The sequence below is a fragment of the Myotis lucifugus genome, unplaced genomic scaffold, assembly GCF_000147115.1.
Source record: "Myotis lucifugus unplaced genomic scaffold, Myoluc2.0 scaffold_282, whole genome shotgun sequence".
Classification (NCBI taxonomy): Eukaryota; Metazoa; Chordata; class Mammalia; order Chiroptera; family Vespertilionidae; genus Myotis; species Myotis lucifugus.
Genome location: NW_005871330.1, coordinates 299357 through 316213, shown reverse-complemented (window position 1 = coordinate 316213; position 16857 = coordinate 299357). Strand labels below are relative to the sequence as shown.

General features: G+C 50.0%; 1 protein-coding gene across 2 annotated transcripts in view; it reads left to right on the top strand.

Annotated features, from left to right (window-relative positions):
• Positions 1 to 19: 19 nt before the first annotated feature.
• Positions 20 to 16857, top strand: part of GAS7 (growth arrest specific 7) — a 202546-nt gene continuing 185708 nt past the window's right edge. Inside the window, exon 1 of one of the 2 annotated variants that reach the window (XM_006099724.3) lies at positions 20 to 234. In XM_006099724.3, coding sequence (XP_006099786.1) covers positions 52 to 234 — 183 coding nt within the window. In that variant the 5' untranslated portion in view covers positions 20 to 51. The remainder of the gene's footprint in view (positions 235 to 16857) is intronic. The other variant, XM_023763358.1, reaches the window with a different exon arrangement.

The following is a 16857-nucleotide window of genomic DNA, read 5'->3' as shown; positions in this document are numbered from 1 at the left end:
GGGGCTCGGCAGGGATGCAGGCTGCGCTGTGAGCCCAAGGCGGCCAAGGGCATGTCCGGCGCCCGCTGCCGGACCCTGTACCCCTTCTCCGGGGAGCGGCACGGCCAGGGGCTGCGCTTTGCCGCGGGCGAGCTGATCACGCTGCTGCAGGTCCCGGACGGTGGCTGGTGGGAAGGCGAGAAGGAGGACGGTCTCCGCGGCTGGTTCCCAGCGAGCTATGTGCAGTTGCTGGAGGTAAGGGGCGAGGGCCGGGGGTGGGGAGGTCTGGGGCTCCGGTCCTTGGCGCGCTAGCAGACCTGTTGCCTGCACCCGGGCTGCCGGAGCCGCCCCTATCCGAGGGGCGCCCCGGGGGCAGCCGTTGCTCGCCCGATCCGTAGTTCCGCGCTCCTGTGGATGGTGAAGGCTGCGGGCGCCCCTTGGGGTGCGTGCAGCGCTGCGATCTCCCCCTGTCCGTCCCCCCGTGCCGCGCCTCCCGGCACATCGCGGCGCCCGGAGAAAGCGAGAACTTGTTGCGTGTGCGAGTTCTGGAGCGGGAGGGCGGGCGCGTTCCCGGCAGTGCTAGGGGCCGGCGAAGGGCTGCTGAGTCCAGCGGTCTACGGGAGATGCACCAAGTATTGGGGATTGGGAAGTGGCACCCACTTGTCCCCCCAGCCCCGCGTCTGCATCCCGGAGCCCGGAGCCTGCAGACCCGTGGACGGTCTTGCTGTCCCGGATCAGGCTGCCTGGCCGCCTCGGGCCGCCCACTTGCTGGTCAGCTGAGCCTATCTCGCCATCAGCCCGACCCCCATCAGCAGGCTTGACTCAGGGGTGCCACAGCCTCCAGCCAGCGTCCCCTCCCCTTCAGAATCTGAAAGTGGCTCGTTCCTGGGGTTCTGGCCTGACCCCAGGGCTACAGGGGACCTGTGGAGCCAAGTCCACTGGCTGCTTATTGTCTGGGTGACAGTTGGGAGGTTTCTCCGTCCTCTAATCGCTGAGCTCATGGTCACAGCCAGAGCGGGATCGGAAGTTTCTAAAGTCTTGGAGGCGGAGGTGGGTCGGGGTAGGGAGGGAGGAGGGGGAGGGGGAGGGGGAGGTGACCTTATAGGACATCTCCTTTAGTAAAAGGCCGTCTGACCCCGGGAGTGTTGTAATTAAATGAGCGGTTCCCCGCCATTGTGTGGGTATACAGAACGTTCTGGTAAAAGGCTGCCCAAATCATGGAGACTGAATTTGTTTGTAATTTAGCCCTGACCTACTTCACAAAGAACAAAGTAGCAAATTTTGACAGAAAATGCTGCGGTGCAGCTCCAGAAAGAAGAGAAAGGAAAGCAAAGAAGAAAGGTAGAGGTGCAATGGTTACAGGGTGAGCTTACCTGGGCAGTATCCTGTGGAAACCTTATCAGAGATGGAGCCTGGCCTCATAGAGGCACATGGTCCAGAGCAAAACCACAAAGTCCCCCTGAATGAATTACGCAATAGCATTTGAGAGCATGTAGGCTGTGAGGCGCCCTCCCAGGCGGGCCGCAGAGTATGTTCCTAACCCTCTTGGTTCTGTATTTTTGAGCACCTGTGAGTGTAGGAGAAGCTCAGGTGCACAGATTGGGGTGTGAGGGTGAGCAAGTATAGTTTCCTATGAAGGCCTGGACCCTCCCTTTTTTCTAGCTCCGAAGCCCCGGGGAGACTCCTATTTTAGAGTTCCTCTGGTGGCCACACTTTTCCAGGAAATACTGATGTGGACATTTGGCTGTCGGATGTCTGTCTGGCGAGGAGGCGCGTCCCCGGCTGGACTCGGCCAGCTGTGTTTTGGGTGGGGGCGAGGCTGGTGGATGTGTAGCCTGCGTTAGTAAGATGGAGTGTCTCTGCATTTCTTAGTGGCGGGAAGGGAGGGTGGACCAGACCCAGGGGACGAGCTGAATGATCTGCTGGGACAGTCTTGGGTGTGTCCGCCACATCCCGTGGTATTTACATACTTAGGAAATCTCTGGTGCCTAAGGGGCTTTTCAGACAACTCCCACCGTGACTTGTGACAGAAGGACCTCTGTGTGCGCAGCTCTGATGAGAAGACCTTTCATTTGTGGAGTAGCTACTAGGCTGAAATACTAGGTGCTAGGCATGGTACATACACTGTCGCCAGTTCCCCTCACAGCTCTGTGAAGGGGGGCGGGCACCATACCCATTTTACAGGCAAGCAAACTGAGTATGAGAGGGGGAGGGGATTGCCCAAGGAGTAATGCTTGCATATTTGCTTAGCAGCTCAGGTGGCTCAGAATTACCTCTGTGCCGGTGTCTCTTTTAAACATGGCGGCCTGGGCTCAGTTGTCCTAAAAGGCCAGTGAGGGAAGGGTGTGGATCCATGTGGGAAAGGACAAGTGCAGCCCTGGAGGTCGGCATGGTGGCGACAGCATCCCTGAGGGGAGGCTGAAATACTGGGGCTGAAATGAGGTCAGTTGCTCCTTCCCACTTGGAGCATCTCTCGCGCTAACCCTGAAGCTTGATTTCCCTCAGAGCCAGTTGATTTCCCCACAGGTGGAGGCAGGGGGTGGGGTGGGGGTGGAAGTGGGAGTCTGCGCCCTGAGCCCTGGCACTTTTCAGGGCCAAAGTGATGCAGCTTTGACAGAGAGGATTGTAGCCCAGGCCCTTTGTGTCTGTGAGCCTTATCCAGGAGCAGGCTGGGCTTGAGGGCTGAGGACTGGCCAGGGATGGAGGCTATGCTAGTAGAGCCCCTCGGGATGGGAGAGTCCTCAAGGACAGACTGACTTATGGGGAATGCAGAGCTCTCAGAGGAGTTGCTGGGGGTGGACTGGCCAGCATATGGAAACGCGAGCCTGGAGGAACACCAGCCAGATGTGTGTCAAGGCTCAGAGTTAGTGCAGAGACCAGAAAGCCAGAGAAGGAGCCCGCTGATCCTGACAGTGGTAAACCTCATGGATGTTTGCCAAAGGGGTGGCTGGCACCGAGCTTGCTGGGGCCTGGAGTTCAGAAGGCCAGGGGAGCTCTTGGAGACAGCGGTATAGACAGAATGGGCAACACCAGCCTCTTAGGAGAGGAGTGGGATGGTGGGTGCACAGCTGAGAATGGCACCTCCACTGTAACCGCCACCCCAGGTGGAAAGAGTGATACCAGAAAACTCCATCTTTTTATTATTATTATAATATTTTTATTGAGAGAGATAGAAACATCAACGATCAGAGAGAGAATCATCAATCGGCTGCCTTCTGCACGCACCACACTGGGGATCGAGCCTGCATCCCGGGTATGTGCCCTGACTGGGAATTGAAGAGTGACCTCCTGGTTCATAGGTCGACACTCAACCACTGAGCCACGCCGGCCAGGCAGGAAAGATGGAAGATGGCACTAGGGGTTGAGAGCAGTATGTGCAAAATGGACACTCCCCGAGGATTTCTTCCTTGTTCATATGAAAAATAAAAAGGAGAACTGAGAGCCCAGCTCTGCAGGAAGCATGGCCCATGAAGGGGAGCTGGGAGTTAACCCTGAGAGGGCTGACATCTGCCCTGGCGGCCCGCCAGGCCTTGGGGAGCGGCCAGTTTGGTGGATTCTGAGCCTGGTTCTTGGGGAAATCTCTTTGGTCAAGACTCCGAGGAAAGGGGCAGCCTCTAGAAAAACTTCAGAGGAGTGTGGAGGGCCCTGGTGGTGGAACTAAGGACTGGCCCCAAGGATCCTGGCTCTTCAGAGGATGGGGTAGCCTTCCAGGGGCCGCCAGGGGGAGGGGATCAGCTCCTCCCAGAAAAGGAAGGGGGCCTATAGATCAGACCCACAGCTGCTGCCTATGATGCGTAAAGGCCCATAGGTAAAAGCAGCCAGAACAAATCCTTCTGGAGGGTCTCGTCAGCCATGAGGAGGGAGGGGGGGTCAAGAACTGTTCTAACATTAGAGACATGGCTGAGGAGGAGCTGTGATGAAGGAGGCCTGATAGGAGGCTGGAGTCTGCAGAAGCACATTCTGTGAGCTCCAAGCCAGGCCCGAGATCACCTCCATAGACTCGGGGGCCTAGCAGGGGAGGAGGTTGCCACCAGACTTCCGGGTACATGGAGGCTGAGGAACAGCTTCTGGGAAGGACAGATGGAGGAGGGGGCCCAGATCGCCATCCCCAGGGATGAGCTGGAGAGGCAGACATGGCCCAATGGCTGGACAAGTTCAGTAGCTGGAGGGCCTAACCCTGGCCCAGGAATTTTTTGTGGCCTGCTTTTACCTGGAATGGAGATAAGAGGTCAGGGAGCTGGCAGATACTGTAAGACATCCGAAAAAGCCCCCAGAGCTTTGGGAAATAATTCTGGGGTTAATAAGATTGGCATGCAAACACGACCGAACTTTCCTTGACCTACATGCTGTTCCTGGAATCCACGAGCTGGCTGGAAGGTCTGGACCTCAGGTACAAACAGAATAGGATGCTGTTTGCCAGGAACTAGACAATTGGAGAGAGTCACCCTTGAACTTGGCCTCTTTCTCTCTGCTTTCTCTTCCCTGTTGTGACTGTGCTGTAGAGTTTACGAGGTTGGCTGTGGGAGAGAGAGGTGGAGCTGGGGGAGATGGCTGTGCTATCGATAACTAAGGAACGATGTTTTATCTAATTGCTATGCAACAAGCCACCCCAAAACTTAGTTCTCAGAACAACCGTGTATTGTTACCGCACACATTCTGTGGGCTGACAGGACTCGTTGGGTGGTTCTTCTGCTGGTCTGTCTTGGAGTCTCCCATGCATCTGGAGGCACATGGCGCCCGGAGCTGGAGTCCTAGAGTGTTCCCTGGGCTGGACCCTCCAACAGGGTGCCTGGGTATTCTTCCGTGTGGCCTTTCTCTCCACGTGGTGGCTCATTCTTCGGGGCCTTTCCACGTGGCCTTTCACTTCAGCGTGGCCTTTCACTTCAGCGGGGCACTTGAAGTTTCACACGGTGGTTGGCCTCCAAAAATGCGAAAGTTCAGATTGTCCGGCCTTCTTAAGGCACTTCAGTCAAGGAAGCCACAGGACCAGTTCAGATTCAGTGTGGGAGGGAGGTGCACACAGGTGGATTCAGGGAGGCCAGGCTCAAGGAGGACCATTTTGCAGACTCGCTACTCACAAGGTTAGGGGGAAAGCAGTCCGGACAGATGACCCATTCCAGAGGAAGCAGTGCCAGGCCAGACGGAGGAGAGGGCCTCCAGAGGGAGGGAAATGCAGGAGGCTTGGCCGTCTGCTAGGAAATCCTCCATTGCCATCCTTGGCGGAGTTTCTTACTTTGCAAGATGCCAGGGATTTCTTCATAAAGGCCACACAGTAAATGATGCAGCTGAATTTGCAACCTGATTTTCCTGCCCCTAACGCCTGGGTCTGTCCACTGGCCCGGTGACATACCAGTCCAGCATTTTCAGGTCGGAGCTATTTGATGCCGGTTATTAATGGACACAGAGCCGCCTGACATCTGGTAGATGTTTGACAAATTGATTTTAGTACAGGGCCTTTCTTTCTGTAATGGGAACATTTCCTAATGTGGGTGTGGTCTTGTCCCTCATGCCAATAATCTTTAAGGCGGTCATCAGCTCTGTTCACAAAAGGTGTAATTAGGGCCGGTGGCTCGTGGAGAATGCAATCGTGACCTAGAAGACCAGGGTGCTGCTTTCAGCAACTTCACTAAGTCATCCTGCCCTTTGACTTGGGGGGCTGTGGCCCTCATTTGTAGCTCCTGCTGTTTGCGCGTCTACCTTGGGCCCCGCCCCGTCCGCCCACCTCTGTTCAGGAGGAGCCTTCCCTTGCATACTCGTCTGTCCAGACAGCCTCACCACAGGCCTGCGAAGCGGTGGGCAGGGCTTACAGATGCTGTGGATTGGGGCATCTCCAGAAAAGTTCCCCTGGCAACAAGTCGGCAGGAATCCGTGACATGTTAACCACCACCCGAGTCCCACGTCTATTACCACTTAGAAGCATGAATGAGATGCTGGCCTTCCTGTACTCGTCTCAGCCTGAAAGGGCCCAGCTTTTACCTAATGGCCTGGTTGACTTCGCCTGTGAACGTGGAGGCTGGTCCCCACTTCCCGGGTGAAAGAAAATGTTTGGTAAACCAGGGAGCCTTGTATACATGTACAGTGTTAGGCTTTTTCTTGTTTTTTTTGTTTTTTGTTTTGTTTTTTTTTTTTGATTTTTAGAGGGAAAGGGAGAGAGAGAGAAAAACATCGATGTGAGAAACATTGATTGGCTACCTCCCGAATGCCCCCTATTGGGGATCCAGCTCACAACCCAGGCATGTACCCCAACTGGGAATCGAACCGGCAACCTTTCTGTGTACGGGACAACGCCCACCAACTGAGCCACAAGACCGGGGCGGAATTAAGATATGTAGCAGGCACTCCAGGGGACGTTGTTTTCCCAAATTGCTCTCTTATTACTCACAGCAGCAGGGTGACACATGACAAGCTTTCTAATAGAACGTCAGGACTGATCCCCTTGTACTTCATTGCACAATTAGTGTCTGCCTCTCTCCCTGCGTGGCCAGGCTCCGGGGGTGGCGTCGATACCTATGGAGAGAAGTGGAAATGGTGGCCAGCAGGGGTCTGGCGTGTCCTTCGGCGGACCAGAGCCTGCAGGACTGTGAAGGTGTAGATGTAACAGGTGTAGGATTGTGTGAGGTTTCTGTGGACTCACGGGGACTCACCCACCTCCTCCTTTCACACTTAGTGTTTTTCCTGACTACCATCTGATAAAGGTTGTTTTTAGGGGAACTTTCTGGTTCACTGAATTTGCCTCATTTCTTGAGCTGGTATCCAGCCTGGATCCCAGGTACTCAGATTTCACATGTGGAAACTGAACTTGGTCTATCCTCCCTTCACTGCCTTCTCCCCCCACTCTTCATGCTGGAGCGAAAGTCACCAGCATCTATTGTCCACTGCATCACCTGACACTGTCCCTCTGCCCTCCTCCCTTCCTCGCCGCTTCCTCGGGTTAGCAAGCCTTGCCGGTTCTCCCTCAGACACACTCCTCAAAGCCTCTCCTTCTCCACTTGCGTCTGCAAACTTTCTGTAGAGGCCAGGAAACATTTCAGGCTTCGCGCCCAGGAGACAAAGTCGAGTCACAGCTGCGTCACTGTCACTCGCGGGGTGCCAGCGGTGGTGAGAAGCCGTGAGAGCGCGCATATGGTCCCTGTCACAGCACTCAGCTCTGCCTTCGGAGTGTGGAAGCAGCCACAGATGATCCCCGAGTTAATGGGAGTGGTTGTGTTCCGATAAAACTTTATTTATAGACACCGAAATTTGCATTTGCTTTAATTTTCATGTGCCCTGAAGTCTTCTTCTTGTGCTTTGTTTTCAACCATCTAAAGATGTCACAGCCATTCTTAGCTTACGGCTGTATGTAGTTTGCCAGTCCCTGTCCAAAAGTTGGACAGTCATTTCATCCAGCAATCTCTGATTGAGTGCTTCTGATGGGCTGTGAGCACTGTAGGTGCTGGAGGTGAAGTCGTGAAAGATGTAGATGGTAAAGGAGCAAGAAGAAATAAGGTCATTTCAAGGGAGCATGTGGCCAATAAAACAGGGGACTGCGATGGAGTGGGAGGAGCGGGGAAGAGCTGGTAAGACTGTCAGGGAAGGCTTCTCCAAGGAGGTGGCGGCATTGAGCAGAGACCTGACTGAGGCACAGGAGCCAGCCATGGGAGTATCTGGGGAGAAATGATTTGAGGCAGAGGCACTACAAATGCAAATAACCCTGAAGAGGAGAGTGTATTTGATATATTTGAGAGACCAGACTATTCCAGAATGGTTAGAGAGTGGTGAGCAAGGGCAAGAGAGGTTGGGATGGATTGGGGCAGGGGGTAAGTTGGATAGTCTCCCCCACCCCCCAATATATGTCACTTTATATTTCTATAAGAATTTAATTTATGCATATATTTTAAATATATTTTTATTGATTTCAGAGAGGAAGGGAGAGGAAGAGAGAGAGAGAAACATCAGTGATGAAAGAGAATCATTGATCGACTGCCTCCTGCACGCCCCCTCCTGGGGATCGAGCCGCAACTGGGGCTTGTGCCCTGACTGGGAATCGAACCAGGATCTTCTGGTTCATAGGTCAACACTCAACCACTAAGCCATACCGACCAGGCAGATTTAATTTATGTTTTGAGTCCCTACTCTGCATGGTGGGAGATATGTCCTGTCAAATAGTTTGGGATTTTTTTGCCCTTTCCCCAGGTCTGCATTTATGTTCTGGGGACTTAACTAAAAACTTCCTTCCAAGGGTCTAGTTGCTCCTCAATGTCATTTGGGCATCTGCTGGGCTGCCTCCCCCCTGTGTGCGTTTCTCTTTTCTGTCCGTGCGATTGCCAGAGACAGTCTCCTGTCGGAAGGGTCCCTTCGTCTGGCACTCTCTCCTCTGCTGAGCAATTTTTGGAAGGACAGGTATTCTTCCGCCTCCACTGTTGTGCTGGTAAATGTTTAACCAGCTGGGGGGGTGGGGGAGGGGGGGTTGAAGGTGGAGAGAGGGAAGTCCCAATTTGTAGCTTTTGTCAATTTCAGGGGTGTAAATACTCTCGCCATGGCTGTATGTTTCAAGCACCTAATAATTTTTTAAATTGAATATATTTGACATATACTAGTAGCATTGGGTAAAGTTGAGGTGTTAATTTGATACACTTATATATCGTAAATGATTGCCATTACAGCCATGTTTAGCACCTCTATTACATTACATAATTAACCTTTCTTTAGAGTGGTTGGTAGATAGTTTCCTAAGTGCAGCAGAAGCCTTTGGTTTGATGGAAGTGTGGAGAGTGGATTTGAAGAGGGCTGGAAGGGAAGCCAGACCCGTCAGGAGGCTTGGAGCAGGGCGGTGGACGTGAGATGGTGAGAAGTGGATGGATTTGAAATCTACTAGAAGGTGGATGAACTGGAGCGGGGAGGGGGGCTAGCGGGGCCTCACCTCTGGCAGATCAGTTGCAATGCACTTTTTCCTGCTGGACTTTCCTCGTTGGTGAACCATTCATTCGGCCACCAGAGATCTCTTCCTTGAAAAAAAATGATGTAAAAAGCAAATAAAAATTGGGCAAAAGTCAGTATCTTTAATGCTGAAAGTGCTTTTATAAATTATTTTTAAAACAAAGGAACACACCAGTACAAGAATGGCAAAGAGCTTGGGTAGACACTTTATAATAAAAGATATACAAAGTCACCAGCACATGCAGTGTCACTAGTAATCAGAGAATTGCAAATTTTTGAAAAGATAGCTTTAATAAAAACTGCCAAAAAGAAACGAATGAGTATTGGCAAGGGTGTAGGAAAATCGTCATATGCCCCCTCAGGGGAAATCTGGAAGTATACCTTAAAATGTAGCACGCACGTGCGCTCTGATCCAGCAATTCCAGTTGTGGGAATGACTCCGGAAGCATCTGATGGAGGAGCTGTGTGCCCAGGGTCCCCAGGCAGCGTTGCTTCTCACAGAACACGAGCTGTTAAAATGCGGTTCACCTGTGAGCAGCACAAGGTCAGGCATGCAGGAGGGGCTCCGTCTCTATAATGGAACTGAATTGGAAACATATAAACTGTTGGTCAACCATGCTTAAGTGTTTTAATGGAGTTAGTACAGTTCAGGGTTTGCCTTTGACGAGGCAAAAAGAGATGGTGTGTCCAGGAATGAGTTGCTTTCTAAAAGTAGGGACTGTGTGTGCCATGCATTCTGTACGTATCCTTTTGTGGGAAGAACAGGTGGAAGAAACACTTGCTGGCCCAGGGCCCCGTTCTTTTAAATATCCTTAGCAACAGCAAATCTTTGTCTTTCGAGGGGTGGATTGGATTTTTTTTGGAAACAGCCAAAATTCATTGGGAGCCAAGTCTGGTGTGTCTGGCTATCACCATGTCTATCACCATGTTGCAAAAAAAGAATCGAAAGCAGCTTACCAAAAAGCATATGGTACAATAAGATAAAAGCATAACTATGTGAGGAAATCTGGGGAAAGGAGAAAATAAGATGGAGTGAAGTCTGAAGAGTGAAGAGGCTAATGAAGTAATGCTCTTTAGGGTTTAAAAGGTCCTACCTTCAAGTACTGAAGTGCTCGAGTAACAGAAATGTCCTGAAAACGGGCAGCATTGTGTGCTTATGGGCTGTATCAGTCAGGATGGGTTAGGACTTGCTGTCATAACAAACCCCTCATCTCAGTGGTTAAAACATCACGGTTTTGCTTCTTCCTCATGCTGCAAGTCTGTTGCAAGTTGGGTTAGGGTTGTAAGACCTTCTGGGACCCAGGATGACGGAGCAACCAGTATCTAGGATCTTGCTAGTGACCATGTTAAAACAGCATGTTCTTAAAGCTTCTGCTCAGAGGTGACACCTGACATTTGTGCTCATATTTCATTGACTACAGCACAGCCACACCTAACTCTAAGTGGGTGGGAAAATTCAATCCTAGGGTGCCAGAAGGAGAAAAGGAGCAAGCTGAATACATATGGACGGACAGCTCTACTGACCACTCGTACTCAGGGGATGCCCTCTGTCTCCTCTATTTCATTTCAGTCTTGGCATTTTACCAGAATGGTTCTGTATCCTAACAGAATTGTGGGTAGCTGCTCAGTGCTTCTCATACAGATTTCAATGCTTCTAGAGTAGTGGTTCTCAACCTTCCTAATGCCATGACCCTTTAATACAGTTCTTCATGTTGTGGTGACCCCCAACCATAAAATTATTTTCGTTGCTACTTCATAACTGTAATTTGGCTACTGTTATGAATCGTCATGTAAATATCTGATATGCAGGATGTATTTTCATTGTTACAAATTGAACATAATGAAAGCATAGTGATTAATCACAAAAACAATATGTAATTATATATGTGTTTTCCGATGGTCTTAGGTTGAGACCCCTGTGAAAGGGTCGTTCGACCCCCAAAGGGGTCGCGACCCACAGGTTGAGAACCGCTGTTCTAGAGCAAGACTTCTCAGAATTAATCTGATGGATCTTGTTCGATGCAGATTCTGACTCAGTAGGTCTAGGAGGAGGCCCGAGATCCTGCGTGTTTGACAAACGTTCACTGCTACAAGGACTTAAAGCCACAGTGCAGGCCTTGGCAGGTGCCCTTGCTCCTGACAGGCAGGATGAACTCTTACTCTTCAAGTCAGAGCTGCCCTCCCACAAGCTGCCCTTTATCTGCATACTGCTGGACATGCTTGTAGATAGTTGGCCAATACTTGGCCTGATCCCAGACTTCTTGGGATTTTTTTCCTTGAGGTGAATACATCTGTCACAACCTTTGACCACCTACTGTATGCCCTGCTCCCTGCAAGGCTTGAAGGATACAGCCAAGACTTGGAGCTGAGGTTAGCAGGTCTTCTTGGGGGAGCCCTTGGAGATGTGTTGTTCCCTCCAGGTGACTGTCAGGTTACCTCTCTAGACTTAAGTTTCGTGCATGTTCTGTTGGAATGAAATTCCTTCCAGACATTTAGCATTCATCGTTTTTTCTCTCGGATGCCTTAATTCCTCCTCCCTTCTCATTTGCTTGTCAAATGCACAGAGCACTCCAGGATTAGTCAACAAAAGGCTAATTAAGTTATAAAAACTCTGTAGAGATGATGCTTTACAAATTCTACACAAATGAGTCCTTGTCCTCATTTTATCAAGACAGAGGATCCTTATTTTAGCAGTGGCTCATGGAAGGGTGTCATCGAGGCATTTGTTTTTGATTGCAGATAATTTAGAAACAGCAATAGGAACTTGGAGGCTACTGCTCTCACTGAGCAAGTGCTTTCTTGATAAATAGCTGCAAGCCTTTGTTGTGCTTCGCGTGAAAAATAAAACCGTGTTGCATTTTCGATAACCAAGGATAGACTCAACACAAAATCTGATCTGGTACTCAGTGTCATGTCTTCGTATTACTAAAGGATTGGAGTACCCGGGGCCTGTCTCCTGGTGTGGGCACATGGAACCTACCTGAACAACATTACAGCATTAGCGTAGGCCACGAAGCTTGGCGCCTCTCAGACATTAATGTGCATGCGGGTCACGTGGGGTTCCTGTTAAAATGCAGATTCTGCTGCAGTAGGTCTGGAGTGAGGCCGAGACGCTGCCATTTCTTACTGAGTCCCATATGACGCTGGTGCTGGTGTGCTGCTCTTTAGGCCACAATTTGAGCAGCAGAGCATTTGAGCACCCTAAGGAGTTTTTAAGTTTGCAATCCTGGAATTAGATTGGATTTAGTTTCTTTTTTTTTCTTTTTTAAATTTTTATCTATTTTTTAAAATTGATTTCAGAGAGGAAGGGAGAGAGACAGATAGAAACATTAATGATGAGAGAGTATCATTGATTAGCTGCCTTCTGCATTCCCTACACTGGGGATCAAGCCCACAACCCAGGTATGTGCCCTGAGTGGGAATCAAACTGTGACCTCCTGGTTCATAGGTGAACGTTCAACCACTGAGCCACCCATCTGGGCAGTTAGTTTATTTTTTTAAATCCTTACACAAGGACATGCTCATTGATTTTTAGAGAGAGGGCAAGGGAGAAAGAGAGAGAGAGAGACATTGATCAGCTGCCTCCCGTACACGCCCTGACTGGGGATTGAACCTGAAACCTAGCTATGTGCCCTGACTGGGAATCGAACCTATGACCTTCCAGTGTATGGAACAACTCTCAACTAACTGAACCACACTGGCCAGGGCTTCTTTTTCTTTTTTTAAAGAGGGTATTCAGGGTCAAGGAAAGAACACAGGCTTTGGAATAGACCTCCTTTGAGTCTGTTTAATGTGAGGACAGAGATATGAGGTGGTAAAAAGCAGGTCTAGAAGAGTGGTATCTGCTGTTCTTCTTTGCCCAGAGGGTGCCTTGATCAGGGGGTGGAGGAGGGACTCAGACCCTGGGCCAGGACCAGGCTATGGAGGAAGAAATGCTGGGGCAGAGTGGTGAGTGCATGGGCGTGGTGGGCCCAGGGTCTTGACTGCTGTGTGAACACAATAGCAGAGAGCGAGCCTGGGATGGACTTGCTAGATACCAACGGTGTTAGGAAAACAGTGGGAACGTGGCCTCCACATCTCGAGGCACTTTATTGGTTCCAAGGGATGCTGCGTGCCTTGTGCGGTTTGGTTTGTGGGCCAGATGTGAGCCCTGCAGATACCCCAGTGGGGACTGCCCAGACCACATTCAAGGGTGGGGCAGAAACTCTCTCTCTCCCCATGCGGGCGGTCCAGTGCAGGGCACGAGTGGCAGCTCTGAGTTCAAATCCTGCCTCAGCCCCTCCTGCCTGAGAGGCCTGGGCAAGTTGCAGAATCTCTGCAAGTCTCCCGGGGCTCCAGTGAGGTAGCCGGTGCCTTGGATACACTCTGTTCATGGAGCGTTTGTCCTATATGTTGTGGGGATCATTCCAGTTGAGAGCTGCCAGTTAACTGGGTTTTTTATGGGGGGCTGCTGGGGTGGGAGAGTCCTGTTTCCATGGGTCCCTCCAAGGTCACGGTACAAGACTACCTGGTTGACTGTGGTCAAGGTCTTCAGGTGGGCACAGCTCACTGAGCATCTTCTTAGATGGAGACTCATGATTCAGAAGGACTGGGTTTGGCCTGGGCATCTGCATTTCTAACAAGTTCCCAGGAGCTGCTGGTGTTGGGCCCACACTTTGAGTAGCAAGACTGTAGAGCGGTGATGGTGAGCCTCTGACACGCGTGTCAGAGGTGACACACGAACCCATTTTTTTGGTTGAATTTTCTTTGTTAAATGGCATTTAAATATATAAAATAAATATCAAAAATATAAGTCTTTGTTTTACTATGGTTGCAAATATCAAAAAATTTCCATATGTGACATGGCACCAGAGTTAAGTTAGGTTTTATCAAAATGCTGACACGCCGAGCTCAAAAGGTTCGCCATCACTGCTGTAGAGCACTTTTGGGGGGTTTCCAGGACACAGGTTCTACTGGTTAAAGTGAGTAAAGCTGGCCAGTGCTGGTTTACTGGGGAACTGCTGCGTCATGGTTGCTGCTACTCAGACGGGGCTAATTAGTCTTAATTGCTTCTTACCTGGGTCTAATGGGCCTCTGGCTGCCTGGCTGCCTGGCTGCCCAGCTGCCCCCAGAAGAGGTTCTTGTGAGGAGGGAAAGGCTGTTTGGCAGGAGAGATGAAATGCAAGAGGCTGCTGAAACGGCTTAACCAGTGGTTCTCAACCTTCTGGCCCTTTAAATACAGTTCCTCATGTTGTGACCCAACCATAAAATTATTTTCTTTGCTACTTCATAACTGTAATGTTGCTACTGTTATGACTCATAATGTAAATATCTGATATGCAGGATGGTCTCAGGCGACCCCTGTGAAAGGGTCGTTTGACCGCCAAAGGGGTCGCAACCCACAGGTTGAGAACCGCTGGCTTAAGCATTTCTTTTATCTTTGCCGAGTCCTAGAGCCAAGCAAAGGTTTGTTTCACGGAGCTGGGTGGAAATTCTCTTGATTTATTTTGTTTGGTTACTTTTATTAAAGTATCGTGGACATACAATATTATATTATTTTCAGGTGTACAACATAGCGATTGGACATTTCAATTCCTTACAGTGTGATTGCCACAGGAGTCTAGTAGCCATCTGTCACCATACACAGTTATTACAATAATATTGACTATTTCCCCTATGCTGTACATTATATCCATGACTTGTTTTGCCACTTATAGGTGAAATCTAAAAGCAAACAAAACAAACAAAAGAACCAATGAAACACAGCAGAAACAAACTCAGAGGTAGAGACCAAACTGATGGTTGGCAGAGGGTGGGGGTGGGGGATGGATGAAAAAGGTGAAGGGGAAGAAGTGGTACAAACCTCTGGGTCCAAATTCTCTTTTGAAAGTTGCTCAGAAGCTACTGCTCTGAGGGCTGAAAACTGGAGGCCGTGCTAGCTCCACAAATCAGGCCCCCCTCAGCCCTTGGGGTGCCCCGGTCCATTCTCCATAGCGGCTCCGGGGGCGGTAATTTTTCTGGCCAGTTGGGTCTGAAGCTGCTGGTGAAGACCTCTTGTAGGCGTTTCATCACCTTTGCTGTGTCATGCACCTCAGCTTTGCTCACGGGGTCCTTTGTGCCCGGGCCTCAGCCTGCGTCCCAGCTGCGTTCTCGCCACTTCTTCACATGCATCATGCTGTCAGAGGATGCAGCTCTGCTTCTCTCTTTCTTTTTTGTTTTGTTAATCCTCACCTGAGGATATTTTTTTCCTTTAATTTTTTTTTTGTTTAGATAAAGTGGAAGGGAGGGAGGAAAGGGGGGAGAAAGAGAGAGAGAAAGAGAAAGAGAGAGAGAGAGAGAGAGAGAGAGAGAGAAATGCATGTGAGAGAGACACATCAGTTGGTTGCCTGCTGCACAGGCCCTGACTAGGATGAGCCTGCAACCCAGGTATATGCCCTTGACTGGGAACCCGAGACCCGTTGTTGCGTGGGCCAACTCTCCAACCACCGAACCACACCTGCCAGGGCCAACTTTGGTTTCTCCTCCTGTGTCCTAGCACACGCCACTTCTCTGAAGTAACCTTCTTCCCCCATCTGCTCTTTTACTCTCAATACCTTTTTATTTTTTAAAAATACATTTTTATTGATTTCAGAGAGGAAGGGAGAGGGAGAGAGAGAGAGAAATATCAATGATGAGAGAGAATCATTGATCGGCTGCCTCCTGCATGCCCTCTACTGGGGATCGAGCCAGAAACCCGGGCATGTGCCCTGACCAGGAATCAGACTGTGACCTCCTGGCTCATAGGTCGATGCTCAACCACTGAGCCACGCCAGCCAGCACTCTCACTGCCTCTTTAAACAATCCTCACCCAAGGATATGTTTTTATTAATATTTAGGTAGAGAGAGAAAGAGAAACAATGGAGTGAAGGCAACAGACAATCCCAGTAAGTGGGGTGAGCGTGCTGAGAGGTCGAAGGATGCAGGGAGCTGACTCAGCAGCCTTCCCATCGGATTAACGCCAAAGCCAGGGACTGAGAACAAGTTAATCCAGCTAAAAAGGAAAAGAAAAGAGGGCCATAGCAAAAAAAGATGAACAACCAGTTAAAAATGGGCAAAGGATACGAATAGACATTTCTCCAAAGATATACAACCTGCTGATAAGCACATGAAAGATGCTCAACATGTTTAGTCACCTGCAAAGAGCATACCAAACGACAGGGAGATCCCGTCACACCCCCAGCCTGGCTGTCATTAAAAAGGCAGATAATAACAAGTGTTGGTAAGGATGCAGAGAAATCGGAGTCCTCACACACTGCTGGTGGGACTTGATGCAGCCACTTTGGAAAACAGTCCGGCAGTTTCTCCATGTTAAACAGAAGAGTTACCAAATGACCTGGGAATTCCACCCCTAAGTAGATACCTAAGAAAAATGAAAATATATACCCACTCAAGAGCTTGTACACAAATGTTCATAGGCGCAAGACTCAGCCAAAAATGAGAAACCGATGAATGGATAGATAAAATGTGGCATATCCGTCGAAGGCAGTGTTATTCAGCCATAAAAAGGAGTAAGTACTGACTCATGCTGCCTCGTGGATTCTTTGCCCATTTTTAACTGGGTTACTCATCTTTTTGCTATGGACCCTCTTTTCTTTTTCTTTTCCTTTGTAGCTGGATTAACTTGTTCTCAATCCCTGGCTTTAGTGGTAATCTGCTGGGAAGACTGCCGACACAGCTCCTTCCGTCCTTCCAGGCCTCTCAGCACTCACCCCACTTACTGGGATTGTCTGTTGTCCTCACTACATTGTCGGTTTTTCAAGGTCAAGGATTGGGCCTCTGATCTTCATAGACTTAGCCCTCGGGGCATAACCAGGCATAGGCACTGACTTCAAAAATGAAGGACGTAATTCAGTCATTTCATCTGTGGTGCTGATGAATACAAGACTCTGGGTTTGCTAACCAAGGTAGTATTTGGGCTTTCACATGGGAAAAAGAATAATAAAA